Source organism: Artemia franciscana, chromosome 11 (genome assembly GCF_032884065.1).
Source record: "Artemia franciscana chromosome 11, ASM3288406v1, whole genome shotgun sequence".
Lineage (NCBI taxonomy): Eukaryota > Metazoa > Arthropoda > Branchiopoda > Anostraca > Artemiidae > Artemia > Artemia franciscana.
The window spans coordinates 41570828-41594560 of record NC_088873.1 but is presented as its reverse complement, the minus strand read 5'-3'; the positions used below and the strand labels follow the sequence as shown (position 1 = coordinate 41594560).

Here is a 23733-nt window from a genome sequence, read left to right as displayed (position 1 = left end):
CTGAATGCGATGGTGTGATTTTCGTTAAGATTCTGTGACTTTTAGGGGGTGTTCCCCCTATTTTCCAAAATAAGGCCAATTTTCTCGCTCGTAACTTTTGGTGACAAAGACTAAATTTGATGAGACTTCTATATTTAAAATGAGCATGAAAATCCGATTCTTTTGATGTATCTTTAAGCATCAAAATTCCTTTTTTAGGGTTTTAGAGTTTTGTTTACTATTGAGCCGGGTCGCTCCTTACTACAGTTCGTTACCACTAACTGTTTGACCGTAAAAACTTACATTTTGGGTTTGAAATCAAAACTAGCGATTCATAATAGCATAAAAGCTGTGTTTTCAATCGAACCACTTCCGTCTTAAATAGTTTCTATGTGGCTGTAGTGCTGCAGCTGAGAGCAATGAGGGAAATGGCATCTCTGACAAAACATGCCCATCAATTTGATATTTCTGTTTGGGTATGTATTTTTAATCTTCTTGTTATTTTAGCTTGCCTTTTGAGGGATCATTTGAAGAGGCTGAGTTTTTATTGTCGGAATTAGACACGGCGCTTGCGCAATTATCTAGTCCCAAACGGTCGATGACTCTGGAGTCAATGAGCAATGGGATTTCTTTTGACGAGGGTAAAAGTACAATAGCTGGAAGAAAAATCGCTTTTTTGTTCGATTCCACTCTGACAGCCTACCTCATGATGGGAAATCTTTCCTCTGTAAGTATCTTTTTATATCTGAAATAACTAATTAAAAACTAAAGTATGGTCGTCAAGTGCCCAGAAACATAATAAAATCATTGAATCAAAAGGTCCGTTTTAATACAAAAGGCCTGACTAAGGGAGAAAGAGAAAAAAAAGACAAAGTAGGTACGCATTGAACCCAACGAACCCAATCCAACGAAGATCGTGTTTATGAAGACGAAGATGATGACGATCGACTACGGTAACTCAAAAAAGGTTATGTTTTACATTATAGCGGAAAAACTGAAAATGGTGTTTCGGCCCTTTTTTTATTCATTTTACTGCAATTAATGTCCAGTGGTTATTCAAAATAACTGATTCAAAACCAAAGTATTGTAGTCTTGTGTCCAGAAACACAATGAAATCATTGAATTAAAAGCTTTGTTTTAATACAAAAGGTCTGACTAAGGGAGATAGAGAAAAAAGACAACAAACAAAAAGTAGGCGCGAATTAAACCCAACGAACCCAACCCAATGAAGGTCGTGTATATGAAGGCGAAGGTGATGATGATCGGTTGCGGCAAATCGAAAAAGGTTGTGTTTTACATTATAGCGGGTAAACTGAAAATGGTGTTTCGGCCCTTTTTTTATCGGTTACGGCAACGGACGATCGGTTATGGCAACTCAAAAAAGGTTATGTTTACATATAGCGGGAAAACAGAAAATGGTGTTTCTCCCCTTTTTTATTCATTTACTGAAAATGGTGTTTCGCCCCTTTTTTTATTCATTTTAATGCAATTAATGTTCAGTAGTTTGTACTGGGAAAATTTTTTCCAACATGTATGTTATTACAAAATGCTGATATCAAATGACTTGTTTTCTAACTATCCGGAGTTGGCTTATTGTGAAGGTTGGGTTGCTAATTGGTGGGAAGAGGAGGCAGAAAACAAGTCATCCCTCGGATTTTGAAAAGAATTATTTGTATCTTCATTTAAATAAATTTTAAAATAAAGGAAAACCTTCCCCCTCCTCCTTCTCTCTGGGTGTTTCACGCTCGCCAAGACGCTTATCAATTTAAGATGTCTCCTCACTTTAAAATCTTTATTCATATACTGGTTCCAGGCGTTTACCTTTTTGTGTTTACCCCCCCCCCCGAAAATACCCCCTGTAATCCCCCTGTAAAAAACACCTCTCCACGGAAAGAAAATACCCCCCCCCCCTCCTCCTCGGAAAATACCCCCGGAAATTATTGTTATTTTTTTAGCTAAAGTTATTTCCTTAGAATCTTAACACAAAGCTTATTCTTCTTATTAAAGTGCTTTAGGAACCGTTCTTAAGGAATTAGGACAAAAAGTCAAAACTACAGCGTAAAGAGTAAGATCCTGTGGAAGGGACACCTCGTTTCATATACATAATAATTTTTATTCGTTTCAAGTTTTGATATTGCTTCTTACTTTCAGTTGAAAAAATTCGTTTTTTTTAAGATTTAATTTCTGATCGCTTTTGAATAATACCGGAAAATCTGGCTCTCTCTCTCTCCATGAAAATGGAGAATCTGGCTCTCTCCTCTCTTCCATGGGGGAGTATTCTCCTGGGGGTATTATCCATGGGGGGAAGTATTTTCCGGGGGAGGGGAGGGTAAATGTTGGCCACCCGAGGGTATTTTCCGGGGGAGGGTAAACGCCGGTCACTCCATATACTTCCCTCCATAAATTATTCGAAACAACTGAGCTGATAAAAGATAAAGATAAAAGATAAAGCTAAAAGAAATAAAGCTAAAAGGTAAAAAATAAAGATAAAAGATAAAAGATGAGCTGATAAAAGATAAAGATGCTGAGGGTAACTGATGGCTCCTCCATTGATGAATCGACGTTTCAGTTGCTGGGTCTTTTTAAAGGGTCAGGTGACAGGCCTGTCCCCCAACTTTGTGGCAGTGGAATCGAATTTTGAGCCTCGTGTTACCAAGCCGACAGTTACTGTGCTAGCTCGTGGTAATTTTCAAAGTTCTCTTAAAATTATTTGAATGATTTTAGTGTTAATAAATAAATTTTCCTCTAACTGTCGAGAAATTCGGACACGGACTCTATCATTGTTCTAATTTATCTTTATCGATTATGACAAGTGGCTCAGCAAACGTGTGAAAGGTCTTGGCAAAATTCTTGAACTTGGTGATTTCACATAAGAAAATTGGGTTCTCTGAATTTTCCCAGAAAATTATCCCAGAAGATTTTTGAGGCCGTTATTTTCTGTAAGAAAATTCAGGAAATCCTGAAAATTGTGATAGTGGAAGCACTGACTGTAAGTCAAGGATACTTTTCCTTCCCTCCCAAGTATTTGCAATGCTTATCTGCCAGAAAAGGATTTTTTTGTTTTTTGTTTTTTTTTTTAGTTTTACAAAATCGAGATTTCTTATGTAGAAAAAAAAGTGTGACATTTGACAGGATTTGTCATTTAAAAATTTTGAGATACCCTCTGTGCCCTCATAAGGAAGGCCCATCTCTCCAGAAATGACCACATCTTTATGATTTAAATTGTATTTTCTCAACTTTTTCGTATAATTTCATATAATCTTTTTTGGATCTCTTTGTATGATTTTTTATATATTTTGTGAATTACTCGCTTAGAAGATTCCCTGCTGAGAAGTCGCATAATTTGCATGGTTGTATATAGCATAAATATTATATTCAATGTAATTTTCATACAAGTCACTTGCGTCCCCTTTTGTTGAATTCCACTTACTACTAACAACTCACCGCAGTACCAAGTTGCCTGAGGCCAACGCAGCTACACACACTCCTCCATCCCAATCTATTCAAAGCCTTCCTCTTTGCACCCTCCCAGGAAGTTCCTATTTCCTTTAAATCTTTCTTTATGATATTCTTCCACCCTACACGGGGACGACTTGCTTTCCGTTTAGCCCTAGACGGTTGGCCGAAAAGGACAATCTCTCATTCTTCATCCGCAGAACGTGCCCTAGCCATCTCAACCTTTTTTTATTATACCATAGAAAGCGGAATTGAACCACATTTTTCGTATAGTCTACTGTTTGAAATACGGTCAGTCAGCCGGGTACCCAGAATAATTCGTAGTCAATTTCTCTGGGAAACATTTAGTAAATCTTCATCCGTTTTTCGGATCACTCCAGGACCTTGCTTCAGAGCCATTCAGACCACTGTCATTGCTGTATCTTCCAATATTCTAATCTTGTTTCACAGGCTTATCTTCCTATCCATCCAAACTTTTTTTTTAACTGTGAAAAAAAAAACCCGAGCCTTGGTTATTCTACTTTTACCATCTTCACGACTCCCACCGTCTTTACTAATGATACTACCAAGGTAAGTGAAGCTTCCGACCTGATCAATCTTTTCGTGACCCAACGAACCACACTTATTAAGGCTTGATTGAACCACATGCAACCACATTTATTAATGCCTTGCCACTGAACCATATTTATTAAATCTTTGAAAATGTCTTTAGATAAACGCAACAACCCATAACTAAAATCGCTTTATCATTAAGATGATGTTCGGCCTTAACATCAATTCCATGTGTTGTCTTCATTAAGACAATTTATGTTTTTGATATTCTATACCCAAAGCAAATGGGAATCAAAATGTCACTGTCACTTTAAATTCTTTTAATTTTCAGACAATGACGTCTTCTTAACATTCATTTTCAAACCTAGTCTAAGACCCTGAACTCGCAAAACTTCTAAAAGTTCATTCATTTTACTTACACTTTCATCTGGGATGCTTAAATCATCAGCATAATCTAAGTCTAGGAAACTTCTTCCCCATTTGATTCTGGGGTCTCCCATTACCTTTCCTATGCCCCTTAAGACAAAGTCCATCAAAACGATCCATGTAAAGGGGGATTGACCACAACCCTGCTTAACTTCTGACTTAATAAAAAACCACAAACCACAGCAGTATTATTCTCGTACACTGCACTAATCACTTTAATGCATTTGTCCGGTATACCATATAAGGATAAGACCTTTGCTAAAGTTCTTCTCGGCTTCTCGCCTTTTTAAAGCCTGCTTCGAACCCTGGCCATCTGGCTATCCTTCTTCTCGCTCCTCTGGCAGACTGAAAAGTTCCCCAACGACTGGAGAACAGGAGCCCTAGTCAAACTCTTCAAGAAAGGAGACGCGAAAAAATGCGGCAACTATTGAGGAATCAATCTTTTCTCGATTCCTGCGAAGCTCTTCACGATGATAATATTAGGAAGACTATCCTTGATTCTCACTTACATGAAGAACAGCATGGATATCGGCCAAACGATCTTGTGCCAACCTCATTTATACTTGTCACACAATGTTGGAAGAATCTAACGAATGGAGATAGTGCTTGTATATACTCTTCGTGGACTTCGAAAAGGCATTTGATTCAGTAGATCGTTAAACCCTGTGAAGAGTATTGCCGTTTTACGGCATTCCCGAGAAGCTAATCCGTCTAGTAATTGCCATATTGTTTTTTTTCCGAAATGCTTTTGTTATTAGGTTTTTAACTGTTCTGCCGAATTACTAATATAGGAATTTTGGGAATGCAGTAACGGTTTGAAAGCTGTGCAAAGCCATTTTCCAATATTGGAAGCGGGGGCTTTAGTACATGCCACGATAGATCTTAAGAGAATACCTTGTTTATGTATTTCTGATAAACCGTAGATTTTTGGACAGAAACTACCACGGGGAAAAATTTATTGTATAACTTTGGGGTGATTTTACCATTCTGTTTTAGTTGCTTTAATTCATTTATAATATTATTAGCAAAGTAATCAGTAGGATCATGAGTTATTGTTTTATATTTAATTGTGTCATTTAAATGTGGAAAGATTTCGTTGTCATAGTCTGTCGTATCTATGACAACAAGTAATTGCTTTTGTATACTTAGTTTATCATAATAGACGGGTCTTTGCGGAGACTAGATAATGTTTTTGTGTCATGCAAATTTTCGGTGTGAAAGCAGTAGGCAACTTAACCTTTTTTGACTGTTAAAAAGGGTATTTGTGAGACAAGACCTAACTTCATCAGCGTTAGAAACAGATGGGTAGTGTTTATCCAAAGTGGACTTTAGAAAGGAAACTATATCTGCCACGGGAAGTCGTTTCGGTAGAAAAGAGAATTTCGGACCTTTTTCGAGTGTTCCGATCTCCTGGGGTTCAAACGTTCTAGTTAATGGTAGCGGGTCCAGGGGTGAATTTTGGAGAATAAATACTGTTTCTCATCCAAGATTTATCTCTCAAGCTTTCTATTTTTTTTTCCGTGTAGGTCTTCCTACTGATGGACTCACTTCCCACCCTAGCTGTTGAAATTGAAGGTAGATTTATTCACTTCCACAACTACTGACCCCATAGTTAAACGGAACAACCTGGCTATTTGTATTTGAGTGCGTTGTGTTTCGGTCAAGGTTGCCACCTCATGAAAAAATGGTTAGATTTTAGTGATTTTCTTCAATAATCTAGTGATGTATGTGCTGATTTAGTTATTTTTTGTTTAGGCAATGTAAAAATCACTAGAAATAGTGATAAATCACTAGGGTAGCAACCCTGGCCTTGGTACTGTTCGTAGCAGCGGGTCAAGTGGCTTAAATGGGTCAAGTTCCCCGCTTGAAGTAAGAGGGCAGTGAAGATGAAATCTGACTGTTTTCATTGGTTAAGCAGAAATCTACGGAACTATTCAAATGTTAATGATTTTAGAAAAATCGGGAGTTGCGATTTTAAATAAAAATACCTCCATTTTTTATAGCCGCGGACAGCAAATTAAAAAAAAGGAAGGTGGATGAAGAATCATAAAACATAAAGCTAGAAAAATATGGCTCCAAACAGCTTAATAAAGTATAAACGTCCTTTGGGAGTGTAGTTGTCTTCAGAAATCAACTGATTTTTAATATTTGAATTTTTATGGACAAAAAGCGTTGTCAAGTTTAATCAATTAATTTTGCTATATTTATTTATACGACTAAACGTGGCAACATTGATGAAAATGTGGTATTGTTGGTACGCTTCATGATATTGAAAAAATGAAAAGAAAACTTTTACTAAAGTTTTACTTAAGGTGGGAGAACTTTTGTTTTGATGTCCTTAACAACTTAAGGTAAAAATGGAAATTAATTGGGAGTAAATTGGAAAGTAGCTTAATTGGAATTTTTCTCCCTTTATTAAAGCCTCCAAGACATCATATACTTGTTGTTAGAAAAAAAAACCTATGTAGCGATTGATTAATTCTTAACTTAACTAGAGCACTTTTATTAAAGCCTAAAATACATCATAAACTTTTTTTTTAGATTGATATCGATTGATTATTTGCTTAACCAGAGCACCTTTATTAAAGCCTACAAGACATCATAAACTTTTTGTTAGAAAAAAAACCGATGCAGCGATTAATCCTTACCTTAACCAGAGCATCAGTTTTCAGTTTTGACTGACAGAATGAATTTTGACTGACTTAGTTAAAATTTTCACACTTGGCGTAAGAAGTAGCGTGGAAGGCTGTCAGATGTTGGACCTGTTCTGTCGTTCAAAAATTACATATTTAAGTAATACAAGGATTGAAAACGTAAAATGTGGAAAATTAGGCAGGCTGGAAAAAAGTATGGACTGAAATACAAATTAAAAGGGACGTTTCGATACTCAAAGCGATATTTCGTATCTACTCTATATAATATATACCATATATATATATATATATATATATATATATATATATATATATATATATATATATATATATATATATATATATATATATATATATATCATAAGGAAGAGACAGAAAGACAGAAGGAGAAAAGGAAGACTGTTTTCCTAAATTAGTGATTAATATAGACCAGCACTTGAATGAGGCCCTAACCCTACTCATCCATACAATCACATAGGTCAAACAGCATAGCCACACACAATCAACCATAAAGAATAATCCATGGACAGGCAGTCATGTCGTCAATAAGTATAAGTCGTCATTTACCAAACAATAGAAAAAATAATATAGACAAATAATTCAGAGGCAACACCCAACACAAGGGCTCATCAGGAGAATACACTGGCCTATATAGGGTTTCGCCACTCTAAATTCTCTACCCAGCACAGTGTTGTGGCTACCACAGAATATCCATGGCATCCCCGCGTCAGGTATCACCCCCAAAATATATGCTTATGAAAGAAAAAAAAACAGCAAATGTAAAACAACCAAGTAAAACCAAAACAAGCTTATCCTGTTAATATATCCCTCCCTTTAGCAACAATAGGTAAACTAAATATTATAAATTTTGCCAAATCACAAATATTAACACATTGCAAAAAACCTGAACGAATTAAACAATTATAGAATTCATCTTTACCATGTGGCTAATTTTTAAGAAAATCCGCTCAATTAGAAACACAATTCAAAATAAATGGCGCCGCGACAACATTTCTCGAACCTCCGAAATTAGTAGAAAATTTCTTTAAGTATTTCTAGATAATTCTTTTGATATTTATTTAAAAGTTCGTTATAATGAAAACTAAATTTTTTGAATTGCCAAGTTCCAAGTTAATTTATTTGCAGAAAAACCTCTTGATATCAATTTTTGGCTTAAGATTTTACATCTATTTTTAAAATCAATATAATTACTACAAATCCTTGCATAACGAAGTAACTGTGAGAAAAACGCTGAGTATGTGATATTTGAGTGTATATTACTTTCAGGGAATGGGAAACTAATCACTTCAAAATCAAAATCATCCGTTTTATTATACATTTTAAAACTTAATTTATTATTATCACATGTATTAATATTTAAATCTAAGAAATGATCTTCATGACCAGCGCCATGACTAGGCTCAAGAATAAGCTCTGATGGATATATATTTTTAGAAATATCAATGAAATCCTTACAATTTAAGACCAAAATATCATCTAAATATCTTTTATTATTTGACAAAGCATGTTTTAAATTAATTGGATTATTCTTATCCATCATATATTTATATTCTAGTTGACTTAAAAACAAGTCAGCTATAAATGGGCTGGCATTCCCCCCCATGGGAATTCCCACAATTTGCTTGTACAAATCCCCCCCAAATCTTATATAAGTATTGTATAAAACAAATTCCAATAACTCAAAAATCATATCCAAGCTGTAACATCTCAAGCTAACTGTAGTATTAAAGCAATTTGTCCATATAGCTTTTTTATTATAAATGTCTATTTTTAAGAATCTTTTACTAGATAAGAGGAAAGATTTCTTGATAACAGTTTTTAAATTATCAAACACTACATTAAGTGATAAATTAGTATACATTGTCGCAAAATCGAAAGACTCAATTCTTTTAGCTGAAACCATTGTTAAAGAATCTATCACCTGCAGTGAATTATTAACACTCCAATATGGATTAAAATTCGAAAATTTTTTAATACCAGAACAATAGGTTTTAAGTTTATTTACAATTTCCTTTAAAATTAAAGAAAGGTCAGTAGCAGCAATGCGGGTTGGACATTTAGCTGCTCCAGCAATAAACCGTGGTTTAGGGGGATTCTTATGAAATTTTACAGTCCAATATACGAAAGGGAACTTTTTATCATTGTCATTTATTTTAATATTAAAAATTTTAAAAAGTATTTCTTCAGTCTTTTCAATTAAATTCTCATCCTCTATATTTACCTTTTCGTAAACATTAGTTGTGCATAACTCCCTTTTTAAGATATCACAATACAGCTTCTGACAAATTATGGCAAAATTATTATTAGCTTTATCCACTGGCACAATTACAAATTCATTCTTTAGATTAGCAATTGCTTGTTTAATCTTCGCATTATAAAATAATGATTTAGTGTTACTATTTTTTAAATTAGAATATATTTTATTTCTTATTCTACTAATAATTAAATTCTTCCAACTTTGAAAACTCTCTTTATTTTTATTCTCTTTCTTACACCACTTATCAATAAATAAATCAAAATCATTTTCCAAGCTATCAAGAACACTCGATGGTTTCAGATGATGAGAAAGACGGAAATTAGCCCCTTTATTCATTATAATTTGAAGATCATCTTGCTTTATTATTGACAAGTCCCCTGTTATAACATGTTTGTAAGTAGGATTTACAAATGGGCCAAGTTGCTTACAATTACAAACCGGTTTCCAATTTATATCATTATCTAGTCTTTTTAGTATTAAATTATAATTAAAAATAATTTGCCCAATAGTTTTTGAAAATTTATAAGTTAAAACTGGACTATCATTATAATTCAAATTACTAGGAAGGGCCTGTTTCACATGCCGCTGATTTAAAATTTCTGGTAAATTAATATCTTCAATCTGTTTACAAGTAAAGTTAATAGGTAAATATAATCTGTTATCCTTATTACTAATCTTATCGAACTTTTTCTTTTTTGAAATAAATTTCGTTTTAGTTAGAATGCAAATTGTATCACATATTACTTTAAAATTATAATCAAAAGCTGTATTATTCTTAACAATCCAGAAAAGTTTGATTAAATTCTTCTTGGATAAATTATTTAGACATTTTATTACAGAAATCATACACCTAGATTCAAGTAGCTGGCATAGATCTATCGAAAGCATATGTACATCTAATTCATTTTTTCTATTATTTTTCCTATGTCCTCTCGATCGTTTTTTACTTTTAGTAGGACAAGTAAAAGAAGGATGGTCCATAAAACCATGGATATATATATATATATATATATATATATATATATATATATATATATATATATATATATATATATATATATATATATATATATGTGTGTGTGTGTGTATATATATATATAATATGTATATATATATATATTTATATATATATATATATATATATATATCTATATATATAAAAATAAGTTGTCTGTCTGTGGATCTGTGGATCAGGTGACGTCATGTTTCTGTGTCGGCTGACGTCATGAAATTAGTTGTCAGGTGACGTCATGTTTCTGTGTCGGCTGACGTCATGAAATTAGTTGTCGTCATTTTTGCTTTGACGGTGACGTCATTCAAGTTATATAAGACATATGTTCACGTAGAAATCTATTAATGTTTAAGTTTACAATGACTGATGAAGATGCTCAAAGAGTCTATGCCAAAAAACTTGCTGCTGATAGTTCCTCGGCACGCTTTCTTTTCTGACTTTCTCTATCAGCAGCAAGTTTTTTGGCATAGACTCTTTGAGCATCTTCATCAGTCATTGTAAACTTAAACATTAATAGATTTCTACGTGAACATATGTCTTATATAACTTGAATGACGTCACCGTCAAAGCAAAAATGACGGCAACTAATTTCATGACTTAATTTCAGAACTTAATTTCTGTGTTGACTGACGTCATGAAATTAGTTGTCGTCATTTTTGTTATGACGATGCTTAGTATATTGTAAAACACATTAATTTGGTTAATAATATACCATTTAAAACACCAAAATGAACATGCTGGAGTAGTCACTCAGTGAGAGAGGGTGTCAGAACGGAGAATGAAGGTCCCAGGTTCAAATCCTGGTTAGGCTAAAAAAGGTAAAAATCTAAAAACTAAAAAAAAACTGAAAAAACTAAAAAAGGCAAAAACTACAAAAAAAACTAAAAACTAATAAAAAAAATTATGAATAAAAATAAAAATAAATAAAAAAGATAAAAACTAAAAAAATATAATGACGACCGGGACACCGGGACACAAGGAATATAAATGACGCCCGGGACACTCAAAGAGAAATCAGAGACTGGGACACCGGGACACAAATGACGACCGGGACACAGGGAATATAAATGACGACCGGGACACAGGGACATAACTACAAAGGGGACGCCGGGGTGCACAGGGGAATATATAAATGACGATGGCGACTCAGGGAATGGTCGATTAGCAATCACCATCAACAAAGCTCAAGGGTAATCATTAGAATCATGAGGTATAGATCTGAATACGGATTGTTTTCCCATTGACCATTATATGTTGCATGTTCAAGAGTCGGTAAACCTGACAATCTATTTATATGCACAGACAATGGGACAGCAAAGAATGTTGTATATTCGCATGTTTTACGTAGTTAAAAACATATATATATATATATATATATATATATATATATATCTATATTCACAGGTGGGACATAGGGACACAACTACAATGGCGCGTAACTAATATGGCGCGTAACGACTTACGCGCGCGGGGGGGCTTGGGGGGGCGCGAAGCGCCCCCACCAACTAGGTGTTGGGGTGGCGCGAAGCGCCACCCCAACAGCTAGTATATATATATATATAATATGTATATATATATTTATATATATATATGTATGTATATATATATATATATATATATATATATATAATCTTCCTCTTCCTTTTATGACATATATTGAAAGGTAATTCTCAGAGTTAATTGCAAAACTACAGTATTTATGATTGGCCATTTTCTTCTAGGGTCTTAAAACTCACGCAGTAACAATGTTTGAAGTTGGCAAGCTGACCAGTGAATCCACTGGTAGTCTCCTTGATGAGCTTGACAAAATTCAATGGGAAGATGGAGAAGGTCAGTATTGTGCCTTAACGCATGGAGTTAGTTAGAGGACTTCCCAATATAATAGTTTGCTTAAATACTATCGTCTTAGAAATAATTTGCAAAAGATGCTAAATTACTCATATATTTGTATATTTTCATAAAAACTATATAATTGTTGTCCATACTGCTAGTAACTGCTAGTTGCAGCGCTACAATACCCTGAGTAATTCATTGGCTAATCCTACCCCAACCCGCCCCGTTTAAGGCTTCTGCTTTAGCCAGGTCCCTCAAAATCTCTTAGGACTTTTGTAGGCCACCAAGGTCCAATCTGATAAGGTTTTTCTCTTTTTTTTTTTTGTTGTCTCTTAGGTATAACTACTCTTGAGATATGGTCTTTTTCCATCATAAAGAAATATCCAAGTCCTCTCCATGGTTCTTGCATGAAACACATACCATGTGGCTCTAACTATTTTTGTCGTGAAATTCAGCCTTTCTAATTTCACCCTTATTAACTTTCATCTTTCAATTTTTAAGCATTCGTTTAACAATTTTGTTTTTAATTGAATTAAATGTAATTCAATTAATGATAGTACTAGTCAAAAGTAAAGGTCAGAGCCGTTTGTGTATTTTGCTTAAGAATATTTCCGCATGAGACATGATTACAATCCTTTCTTCTCAGGGGAGGGGGTAATAATCCCTTTTTTCGACAATATGAATGAACAGTGCCTAGAAATTTGGAAAAATGTAGAATTTGAGGACCCTGGGACCAATAAGTATGTACAAGTTGATTAAACGTTTGATCATCTATCTTCTTATCCAGAAATTAAAATACGAATCTCTTGTAACTAATTAAGCTTAAAGGCTTAGACTGTTTTTTAATTTATTTTTTTTTTTTTGTTCGGTAGCAGAAACAAAATTTTGAACAAGAGTGGTCTACGATACTACAGCACAGTACCGTACTATTCAGGCACTACAGATTCATATTTGGCCTGTTCTTATGTTAAAAGCTCAAATTACAGTTACTGTGATCGTGAAGAAACAGTAAATCTCCTTTTATAAAAGTACTATCGTCGCCGGGCCCCAGCATGGGACGCGGCAGGCTTCTATATATGGATTCTCATTGTCCCTTGTGTTCTAACCACAGACAGTGCTGGGTCCCGGCGGCTTTGCCACCGATCCCCGTGGGCCCCAGCGTCGCTCACGGTAGGCTTCTATATATGGATTCTCATTGTCCCTTGTGTTATGGGTCTCGGCAACGCTATGTCATTTTTCGATCGAATTGATGACGTAAATCGGTTTAGTTTTCTGTTTTAAGGTTTTCGAATTGCTTTAATCCATTGTCAAAATATTTGTGCAATCACCAGTTTTTACATTTTAAACAATCTATATATATATAAAAACTAGCTGTTGGTCGGGGTGCTTCACGCCAACCCCCCCCCCCCGCGTGCGTAAGTCGTTACGCGCCATATTAGTTACGCGCCATTGTAGTTGTGTCCCTGTGTCCCACCTGTGAATATAGATAGATATATATATGTTTTTAACTACGTAAAACTTGCGAGTATACAATACTCCTCGCTGTCCCATTGTTTGTGCATATAAATAGATTGTCAGGTTTATCGACTCTTGAACATGCAACATATAATTGTCCATGGGAAAGCAGTCCGTATTCAGGTTTATACCGCATTTTTCTAATGATTGCCCCTGGGCTTTGTTCATGGTAATTGCTAATCGAAAGTGTGTCCCCGTCGTCATTTATATGTCGTCCATGTGCCCATCCAGCGCCCCCGTTGTAGTTATGTCCCTGTGTCCCGATCGTCATTTATATTCCCTGTGTCCCGGTCGTCATTTGTGTCCCGGTCGTCATTTATATTCCCTGTGTCCCGGTCGTCATTTGTGTCCTGGTGTCTCGGTCTGTAATTTCTCTTTGAGTGTCCCGGTCGTCATTTGTATTATCTGTGTCCCGCTTGTCATTTGTGTCCCGGTGTCTCGATAAGCACAAATCTTCAATCATAAGCACAGTTATAAATTTCTGTTGTAAAGTCCAAGGTCATATCTGACCTCTCTAGCTGTATTTGGTGGAGTATATTCTTGGCCATTTGCGATTTGTATTTCTCCCATAACTCTGTAGGAGATGAAGGAGAGCAAATTTTGCCGGAAGACACGGGCCGCAATGTCATGTCTATGAACTGGTGATTGTCCAGGATGTAAAAGCTGTTTTATCTAATCCCAAGATGGATTATATATAAATGTAATAAATGACGAATCATTAATCTATAGGCATAATATTTCATTGCGCTTCATTTCTTATCCATTTCTTTGTTAGTGGCTGGATTTATCAATTTAATATTAAAATGATAGCCGTTGGCTCCATCCCGAAAAATGATAGTATATTGTAGGGCATCGTAGCAACGATGAGTTTAATAAAAATTCTCTTTGAAACGCCTTCTTATATACTTATAATGACGTCATATACAAAGCCTTTGACGTCATATAAAAATGACTGACCATAACGATTGCCACTTCGTTGATAGTTGCGTATCAGTAGGCATCAATTCGATCGATGTTTTGAACAGAAGCACTAAATTATTATTTATGTGGAAAAGATGTTGCAACTGGGAAACGATAATCCTTTCAACGGCGTTTTTTTTATCATCAGTATCAAAATCCGAAACCCAATCATCATCGCTATCATTTTCAGTTTTGATACGTTTTGACTCTCGCTGTCCAGGTTGTTTCAGGTTGCTCTTGTGATTCCTCGGCACACTTTCTTTTGATGATTTCTCTTTGAGACGCAAGCCTGCTTTCACGCTGTTGTTGTAATTCCTCCACACCAACACCAACAGCTAGTATATATATATATATATACTAGCTGTTGGGGTGGCGCTTCGCGCCACCCCACCACCTAGTTGGTGGGGCGCTTCGCGCCCCCCCCAAGCCCCCCCGCGCGCGAAAGTCGTTACGCGCCATATTAGTTACGCGCCATTGTAGTTGTGTCCCTGTGTCCCACCTGTGAATAGAGATAGATATAAATATATGTTTTTAACTACGTAAAACATGCGAATATACAACATTCTTCGCTGTCCCATTGTCTGTGCATATAAATAGATTGTCAGGTTTACTGACTCTTGAACATGCAACATATAATTGTCCATGGGAAAAACAATCCGTATTCAGATCTATACCTCATTATTCTAATGATGTGTCCCTGTGTCCCGGTCGTCATTTATATTCCCTGTGTCCCGGTCGTCATTTGTGTCCCGGTGTCCCAGTTTGTAATTTCTCTTTGAGTGTCCCGGTCGTCATTTATATTCCCTGTGTCCCGGTGTCCCGGTCGTCATTTGTGTCCCGATGTCCCGGTCTGTAATTTCTATTCGAACAATCCCTGTGTCCCGGTCGTCATTTATATATCCCGCCTGTGCCCCCGGCGTCCCCGTTGTAGTTGTGTCCCTGTGTCCCGGTCGTCATTTATATTCCCTGTGTCCCGGTCGTGATTTGTGTCCGGGTGTCCCAGTCTGTAATTTCTCTTTGAGGTTCCCGGTCGTCACTTATATTCCCTCTGTCTCGGTCGTCATTTGTGTCGTGAACAAATGTCTTAAATACCGTTAATGACGTCACCGTCAAAGCAAAAATGACGACAACTAATTTCATGACGTCAGTCAACACAGAAACATGACGTCACCTGATCCACAGACAGACAGACAACTTATTTTTATATATATAGATACTAGCTGTTGGGGTGGCGCTTCGCGCCACCCCAACACCTAGTTGGTGGGGGCGCTTCGCGCCCCCCCCAAGCCCCCCGCGCGCGTAAGTCGTTACGCGCCATAATAGTTACGCGCCATTGTAGTTGTGTCCCTATGTCCCACCTGTGAATATAGATAGATATATATATATGGTTTTAACTACGTAAAACTTGCGACTATACAACATTCTTTGCTGTCCCATTGTCTTTGCATATAAATAGATTGTCAGGTTTACCGACTCTTGAACATGCAACATATAATGGTCCATGGGAAAACAATCTGTATTCAGATCTATACCTCATGATTCTAATGATTGCCCTTGAGCTTTGTTGATGGTGATTGCTAATCGACCATTCCCTGTCCCGGTGTCCCGGTCGTCATTTACATCCCCCTGTTTCCCCCGGTGTCCCCGTTGTAGTTGTGTCCCTGTGTCCCGGTCGTCATTTATATTCCCTGTGTCCCGGGTCCCGGTCGTCATTTGTATCCCGGTGTCCCGGTCTGTATATACATTCGTTTTTTAGTTTTGTTTTTCTCCTTTATTTTTTTGCTTTTTTTTTCTTTTTAGCTTATTTAGATTTTTAGATTTTTTAGTTTTTTTATTAGTTTTTAGTTTTTTTTTCTTTTTAGTTTTTTTGTCCCGGTCGTCATTTATATCCCCCTGTTTCCCCCGGTGTCCCCGTTGTAGTTGTGTCCCTGTGTCCCGGTCGTCATTTATATTCCCTGTGTCCCGGTCGTCATTTGTATCCCGGTGTACCGGTCTGTATATACATTCGTTTTTTAGTTTTGTTTTTCTCCTTTATTTTTTTCCTTTTTTTTTCTTTTTTAGTTTATTTAGATTTTTAGATTTTTAGTTTTTTTATTAGTTTTTAGTTTTTTTTTCTTTTTAGTTTTTTTGTAGTTTTTACCTTCTTTTTAGTTTTGTTAATTTTTTTTTTTACTTGTGTCCTGGTCGTCATTTATACTCCCTGTGTCCCGGTGCTTTGTTGATTGCTAATCGAACATTCCTTTTGTCCTGGTCGCTTTCTCTTTGAGTGTCGTCATTTATTTTTTTCTTTTTTAGTTCTTTTAGTTTTTACCTTTTTTAGTTTTTTTTTAGTTTTTAGTTTTTTTAGTTTTTTACCTTTTTTTAGTTTTTTTAGTTTTTTTAGTTTTTTAGCTTTTTTATTTTTTTTATTAGTTTTTAGTTTTTTTGTAGTTTTTGCCTTTTTTTTAGTTTTTTTAGTTTTTTAGCTTTTTTATTAGTTTTTAGTTTTTTTTGTAGTTTTTGCCTTTTTTTAGTTTATTTAGTTTTTTAGCTTTTTTATTTTTTTTATTAGTTTTTAGTTTTTTTTGTAGTTTTTGCCTTTTTTTAGTTTTTTCAGTTTTGATGTCACCTGATCCAGTTTTTTCAGGTGACGTCACCTGATCCACGATCCACAGATCCACAGACAACTTATTTTTATATATATAGATAGTTTTTTTTTTTTTACTTATGTCCTGGTCGTCATTTATACTCCCTGTGTCCCGGTGCTTTGTTGATTGCTAATCGAACATTCCTTTTGTCCTGGTCGCTTTCTCTTTGAGTGTCGTCATTTATTAGTTTTTTCCTTTTTTTTTTAGTTTTTTATTGGTTTTTACCTTTATTTTAGCTTATTTTTCAGTTTTTTCCTTTTTTTTAGTTTTTTTTTATTTTTTATTTTTTTTAGTTTTTTACCTTTTTTTAGTTTTTTTAGTTTTTTTAGTTTTTTAGCTTTTTTACTTTTTTTATTAGTTTTTAGTTTTTTTTTGTAGTTTTTGCCTTTTTTTAGTTTTTTCAGTTTTTTTTTTAGTTTTTTATTGGTTTTTACCTTTATAGTTTTTTTAGTTTTTTAGCTTTTTTATTTTTTTTATTAGTTTTTAGTTTTTTTTTGTAGTTTTTGCCTTTTTTTAGTTTTTTCAGTTTTGACGTCACCTAATCCAGTTTTTTCAGGTGACGTCACCTGACACATCCATCCATCCATCCACAGACAACTTATTTTTATATATATAGATATAGATAAGTTGTATGTTTGTTTGTTTGTACGCATATGACGTCATTATAAGTATATAAGGCTTTGTATATGACGTCATTATAAGTATATTAGGGGTGATTTAAAGAGAAATTTCAGTATAAATCCTAAAATGGCAGAAGAAACAGCCGAGGATGCTGCTCAAAGAGTTAATTCAAAGAGAAATTTTAGTATAAATCCTACAATGGCAGAAGAAACAGCCGAGGATGCTGCTCAAAGAGTTAATTCAAAGAGAAATTTTATTATAAATCCTACAATGGCAGAAGAAACAGCCGAGGAAGCTGCTCAAATACTTAATGCCAAAAGGCTTGTGGCTAATAGAGAAAGTAAGAAAAGAAAGCTTGCTGAGGAATCACAAGAACAGCGTGAAAACAGGCTTGTGTCTCAAAGAGAAATTACCAAAAAAAAATGGTACCGAGGAATCACAAGAACAACGTGAAAACAGGCTCAAAAAGATAATGCCAAAAGGAAGCGTGCTGAAAAATCAAAAGAACAACGTGAAAACAGGCTTGAGGCTCAAAGAGAAATTATAGAAAAAAATCATGCCGAGGAATCACAAGAACAACGTGAAAACAGGCTTGCGGCTCAAAGAGATAATGCCAAAAGAAAGCTTGCCGAGGAATCACAAGAGCAACGTCAAAATTATCGCCTGGCATTCAGGTACAGCCCTTTCGATGATTATAGCTTGAGTAGATGTGTTCAAATCGGGACTATGTCTAAAATTTGTCCCTAATGCTAGGCCTTGAAATTTAATGGTGAAACTATGGGAATGTGTTGCGCCTCAGGAAAATTTAAACTTCCTCAACTGGCTGCACCACCAGAGCCATTAAGACTTTATGACGTTACAGACCGGGACACAAGGAATATAAATGACAACCGGGACGCTCAAAGAGAAATTACCGACCGGGACACAAAAGACGACCGGGACACTCAAAGAGAAATTACACACCGAGACACCTGGACACAATGACGACCGTGACACAGGAAATATAGATGACGACCGGGACACAACTACAACGGGGACACTGGAAGGGCACAGGGGGGTACATAAATGACGACAGGGACACAGGAAATGTTCGATTAGCAATTACCATCTACAAAGCTCAAGGACAATCATTAGAAAAATGCGGTATAGATCTGAATACGGATTGTTTTCCCATGGATAATTATATGCTGCATGTTCAAAGAGTCGGTAAACCTGACAATCTATTTATATGCACAGACAATGGGACAGCGAAGAATGTTGTATATTCGCAAGATATAAGTACATAAGGCTTTGTATATGACGTCATTATAAGATGACACTACAGACCGGGACACAAATGACACCGGGACACTGGGAATATAAATGACGACCGGGGACTGGGACACAGGGACACAACTACAACGGGGCGCTGGGGGGGCACAGGAGATATATAAATGACGACAGGGACACGGGATGTTCGATTAGCATCACCATCAACAAAGCTCAAGGCCAATCATTGGAATAATAAGGTATAGATCTGAATACGGATTGTTTTTCCCATGGACAATTATATGTTGCATGTTCAAGAGTCGGTAAACCTGACAATCTATTTATATGCACAGACAATGGGACAGCGAAGAATTTTGTATATTCGCAAGTTTTACGTAGTTAAATATATATATATATATCTATATATATATATATATATATATATATATATCTATCTTCTATCTATATAAAAATAAGTTGTCTGTCTGTGGATGTGTGGATGGGTCAGGTGACGTCACCTGAAAAAACTGGATCAGGTGACGTCAAAACTGAAAAAACTAAAAAAAGGCAAAAACTACAAAAAAACTAAAAACTAATAAAAAAAATAAAAAAGCTAAAAAACTAAAAAAACTATAAAGGTAAAAACCAATAAAAAACTAAAAAAAAAACTGAAAAAACTAAAAAAAGGCAAAAACTACAAAAAAAAACTAAAAACTAATAAAAAAAAGTAAAAAAGCTAAAAAACTAAAAAAACTAAAAAAACTAAAAAACGGTAAAAAACTAAAAAAAATAAAAAATAAAAAAAAACTAAAAAAAAGGAAAAAACTGAAAAATAAGCTAAAATAAAGGTAAAAACCAATAAAAAACTAAAAAGAAAAAAAGGAAAAAACTAATAAATGACGACACTCAAAGAGAAAGCGACCAGGACAAAAGGAATGTTCGATTAGCAATCAACAAAGCACCGGGACACAGGGAGTATAAATGACGACCAGGACATAAGTAAAAAAAAAAACTATCTATATATATAAAAATAAGTTGTCAAACTAAAAAAAGGCAAAAACTACAAAAAAAACTAAAAACTAATAAAAAAGCTAAAAAACAAAAAAACTAAAAAAAAGGCAAAAACTACAAAAAAAACTAAAAACTAATAAAAAAAATAAAAAAGCTAAAAAACTAAAAAAACTAAAAAAACTAAAAAAAGGTAAAAAACTAAAAAAACTAAAAACTAAAAAAAACTAAAAAAAAGGAAAAAACTGAAAAATAAGCTAAAATAAAGGTAAAAACCAATAAAAAACTAAAAAAAAAACTGAAAAAACTAAAAAAAGGCAAAAACTACAAAAAAACTAAAAACTAATAAAAAAAGTAAAAAAGCTAAAAAACTAAAAAAACTAAAAAAACTAAAAAAACTAAAAAAAGGTAAAAAACTAAAAAAAATAAAAAATAAAAAAAAACTAAAAAAAAAGGAAAAAACTGAAAAATAAGCTAACATAAAGGTAAAAACCAATAAAAACTAAAAAGAAAAAAAGGAAAAAACTAAAAAAAATTTTCATCTAAAAAACTAAAAAAAACTAAAAAAGGTAAAAACTAAAAGAACTAAAAAAAAAAAAAATAAATGACGACACTCAAAGAGAAAGCGACCAGGACAAAAGGAATGTTCGATTAGCAATCAACAAAGCACCGGGACATAGGGAGTATAAATGACGACCAGGACATAAGTAAAAAAAAATTTAACAAAACTAAAAAGAAGGTAAAAACTACAAAAAAACTAAAAAGAAAAAAAAACTAAAAACTAATAAAAAAACTAAAAAATCTAAAAATCTAAATAAACTAAAAAAGAAAAAAAAAGGAAAAAAATAAAGGAGAAAAACAAAACTAAAAAACGAATGTATATACAGACCGGTACACCGGGATACAAATGACGACCGGGACACAGGGAATATAAATGACGACCGGGACACAGGGACACAACTACAACGGGGACACCGGAGGAAACAGGGGGATGTAAATGACGACCGGGACACCGGGACAGGGAATGGTCGATTAGCAATCACCATCAACAAAGCTCAAGGGCAATCATTAGAATCATGAGGTATAGATCTGAATACAGATTGTTTTCCCATGGACCATTATATGTTGCATGTTCAAGAGTCGGTAAACCTGACAATCTATTTATATGCAAAGACAATGGGACAGCAAAGAATGTTGTATATTCGCAAGTTTTACGTAGTTAAAACCATATATATATATATCTATCTATATTCACAGGTGGGACATAGGGACACAACTACAATGGCGCGTAACTATTATGGCGCGTAACGACTTACGCGCGCGGGGGGGCTTGGGGGGGGGGCGCGAAGCGCCCCCACCAACTAGGTGTTGGGGTGGCGCGAAGCGCCACCCCAACAGCTAGTATATATATATATATATATATATATATATATATCTGTCTATATTCACAGGTGGGACACAGGGACACAACTACAATGGCGCGTAACGACTTTCGCGCGTGGGGGGGCATGGTGGGGGCGCGAAGCACCCCCACCAACTAGGTGTTGGGGTGGCGCGAAGCGCCAGCCCAACAGCTAGTAAAAGATATAATTCATCTATTTGGATGCACAGCGCATGGGAACCACGCTGCATCTCGGAGCAATATTTGGCGTCATTTGATTAAAGAATAACAAAAAAGACAGGGGCATGAATGTTTGGTCTTTATTTTTTGCTCATAATTATTGCTCCATGTCTAGTAGAAGTGCAAAAAAATTTTTATTCGGATGCAAATTATAAATTTTTGATTACTTTGATATATTTATAAATTTTTATAAAATTTAAATTATAAATTTTTGATATATATATATATATATATCTATATATATAAAAATAAGTTGTCTGTGGATGGATGTGTGGATGGATGTGTGGATGGATGTGTCAGGTGACGTCACCTGAAAAAACTGGATTAGGTGACGTCAAAACTGAAAAAACTAAAAAAAGGCAAAAACTACAAAAAAAACTAAAAACTAATAAAAAAAATAAAAAAGCTAAAAAACTAAAAAAACTATAAAGGTAAAAACCAATAAAAAACTAAAAAAAAAACTGAAAAAACTAAAAAAAGGCAAAAACTACAAAAAAAAACTAAAAACTAATAAAAAAAGTAAAAAAGCTAAAAAACTAAAAAAACTAAAAAAACTAAAAAAAGGTAAAAAACTAAAAAAAATAAAAAATAAAAAAAAACTAAAAAAAAGGAAAAAACTGAAAAATAAGCTAAAATAAAGGTAAAAACCAATAAAAAACTAAAAAAAAAAGGAAAAAACTAATAAATGACGACACTCAAAGAGAAAGCGACCAGGACAAAAAACTAAAAAAAAAGGCAAAAACTACAAAAAAACTAAAAACTAATAAAAAAATAAAAAGCTAAAAAACTAAAAAACTAAAAAAAGGTAAAAAACTAAAAAAACTAAAAACTAAAAAAAAACTAAAAAAGGTAAAAACTAAAAGAACTAAAAAAGAAAAAATAAATGACGACACTCAAAGAGAAAGCGACCAGGACAAAAGGAATGTTCGATTAGCAATCAACAAAGCACCGGGACACAGGGAGTATAAATGACGACCAGGACACAAGTAAAAAAAAAATTAACAAAACTAAAAGAAGGTAAAAACTACAAAAAAACTAAAAAGAAAAAAAAACTAAAAAACTAATAAAAAAACTAAAAAATCTAAAAATCTAAATAAACTAAAAAAGAAAAAAAAAGGAAAAAAATAAAGGAGAAAAACAAACTAAAAAACGAATGTATATACAGACCGGTACACCGGATACAAATGACGACCGGGACACAGGGAATATAAATAACGACCGGGACACAGGGACACAACTACAACGGGGGACACCGGGGGAAACAGGGGGATATAAATGACGACCGGGACAAAAAAAACTAAAAAGAAATAAAAACTAAAAACTAATAAAAAAAACTAAAAAATCTAAAATCTAAATAAGCTAAAAAAGAAAAAAAAGGGAAAAAATAAAGGAGAAAAACAAAACTAAAAAACGAATGTATATACAGACCGGGACACCGGGATACAAATGATGACCGGGACCGGGACACAGGGAATATAAATGACGACCGGGACACAGGGACACAACTACAACGGGGACACCGGGGGAAACAGGGGGATAACCTGACAATCTATTTATATGCAAAGACAATGGGACAGCAAAGAATGTTGTATATTCGCAAGTTTTACGTAGTTAAAACCATATATATATATATATATCTATATTCACAGGTGGGACATAGGGACACAACTACAATGGCGCGTAACTATTATGGCGCGTAACGACTTACGCGCGCGGGGGGGCTTGGGGGGGGCGCGAAGCGCCCCCACCAACTAGGTGTTGGGGTGGCGCGAAGCGCCGCCCCAACAGCTAGTATATATATATATATATATAATATATATATATATATATATATATATATATATATATATATATGTCATGAAAAGAGAAATCACCAATGCAACAGCACAAACACAAAAAAAAAAAAAAAAAAAAAAGAGAGACAGAAGGAGAAAAGGAAGACT

At 34.5% G+C, this 23733-nt stretch overlaps 1 protein-coding gene across 1 annotated transcript in view; it reads left to right on the top strand.

Moving 5' to 3' along the window:
- Positions 1-23733, top strand: part of LOC136033237 (protein FAM91A1-like) — a 187186-nt gene that overhangs the window by 39163 nt on the left and 124290 nt on the right. Inside the window, exons 7-8 of the mRNA XM_065713951.1 lie at positions 487-706; positions 12079-12187. Coding sequence (XP_065570023.1) covers positions 487-706; positions 12079-12187 — 329 coding nt within the window. The remainder of the gene's footprint in view (positions 1-486; positions 707-12078; positions 12188-23733) is intronic.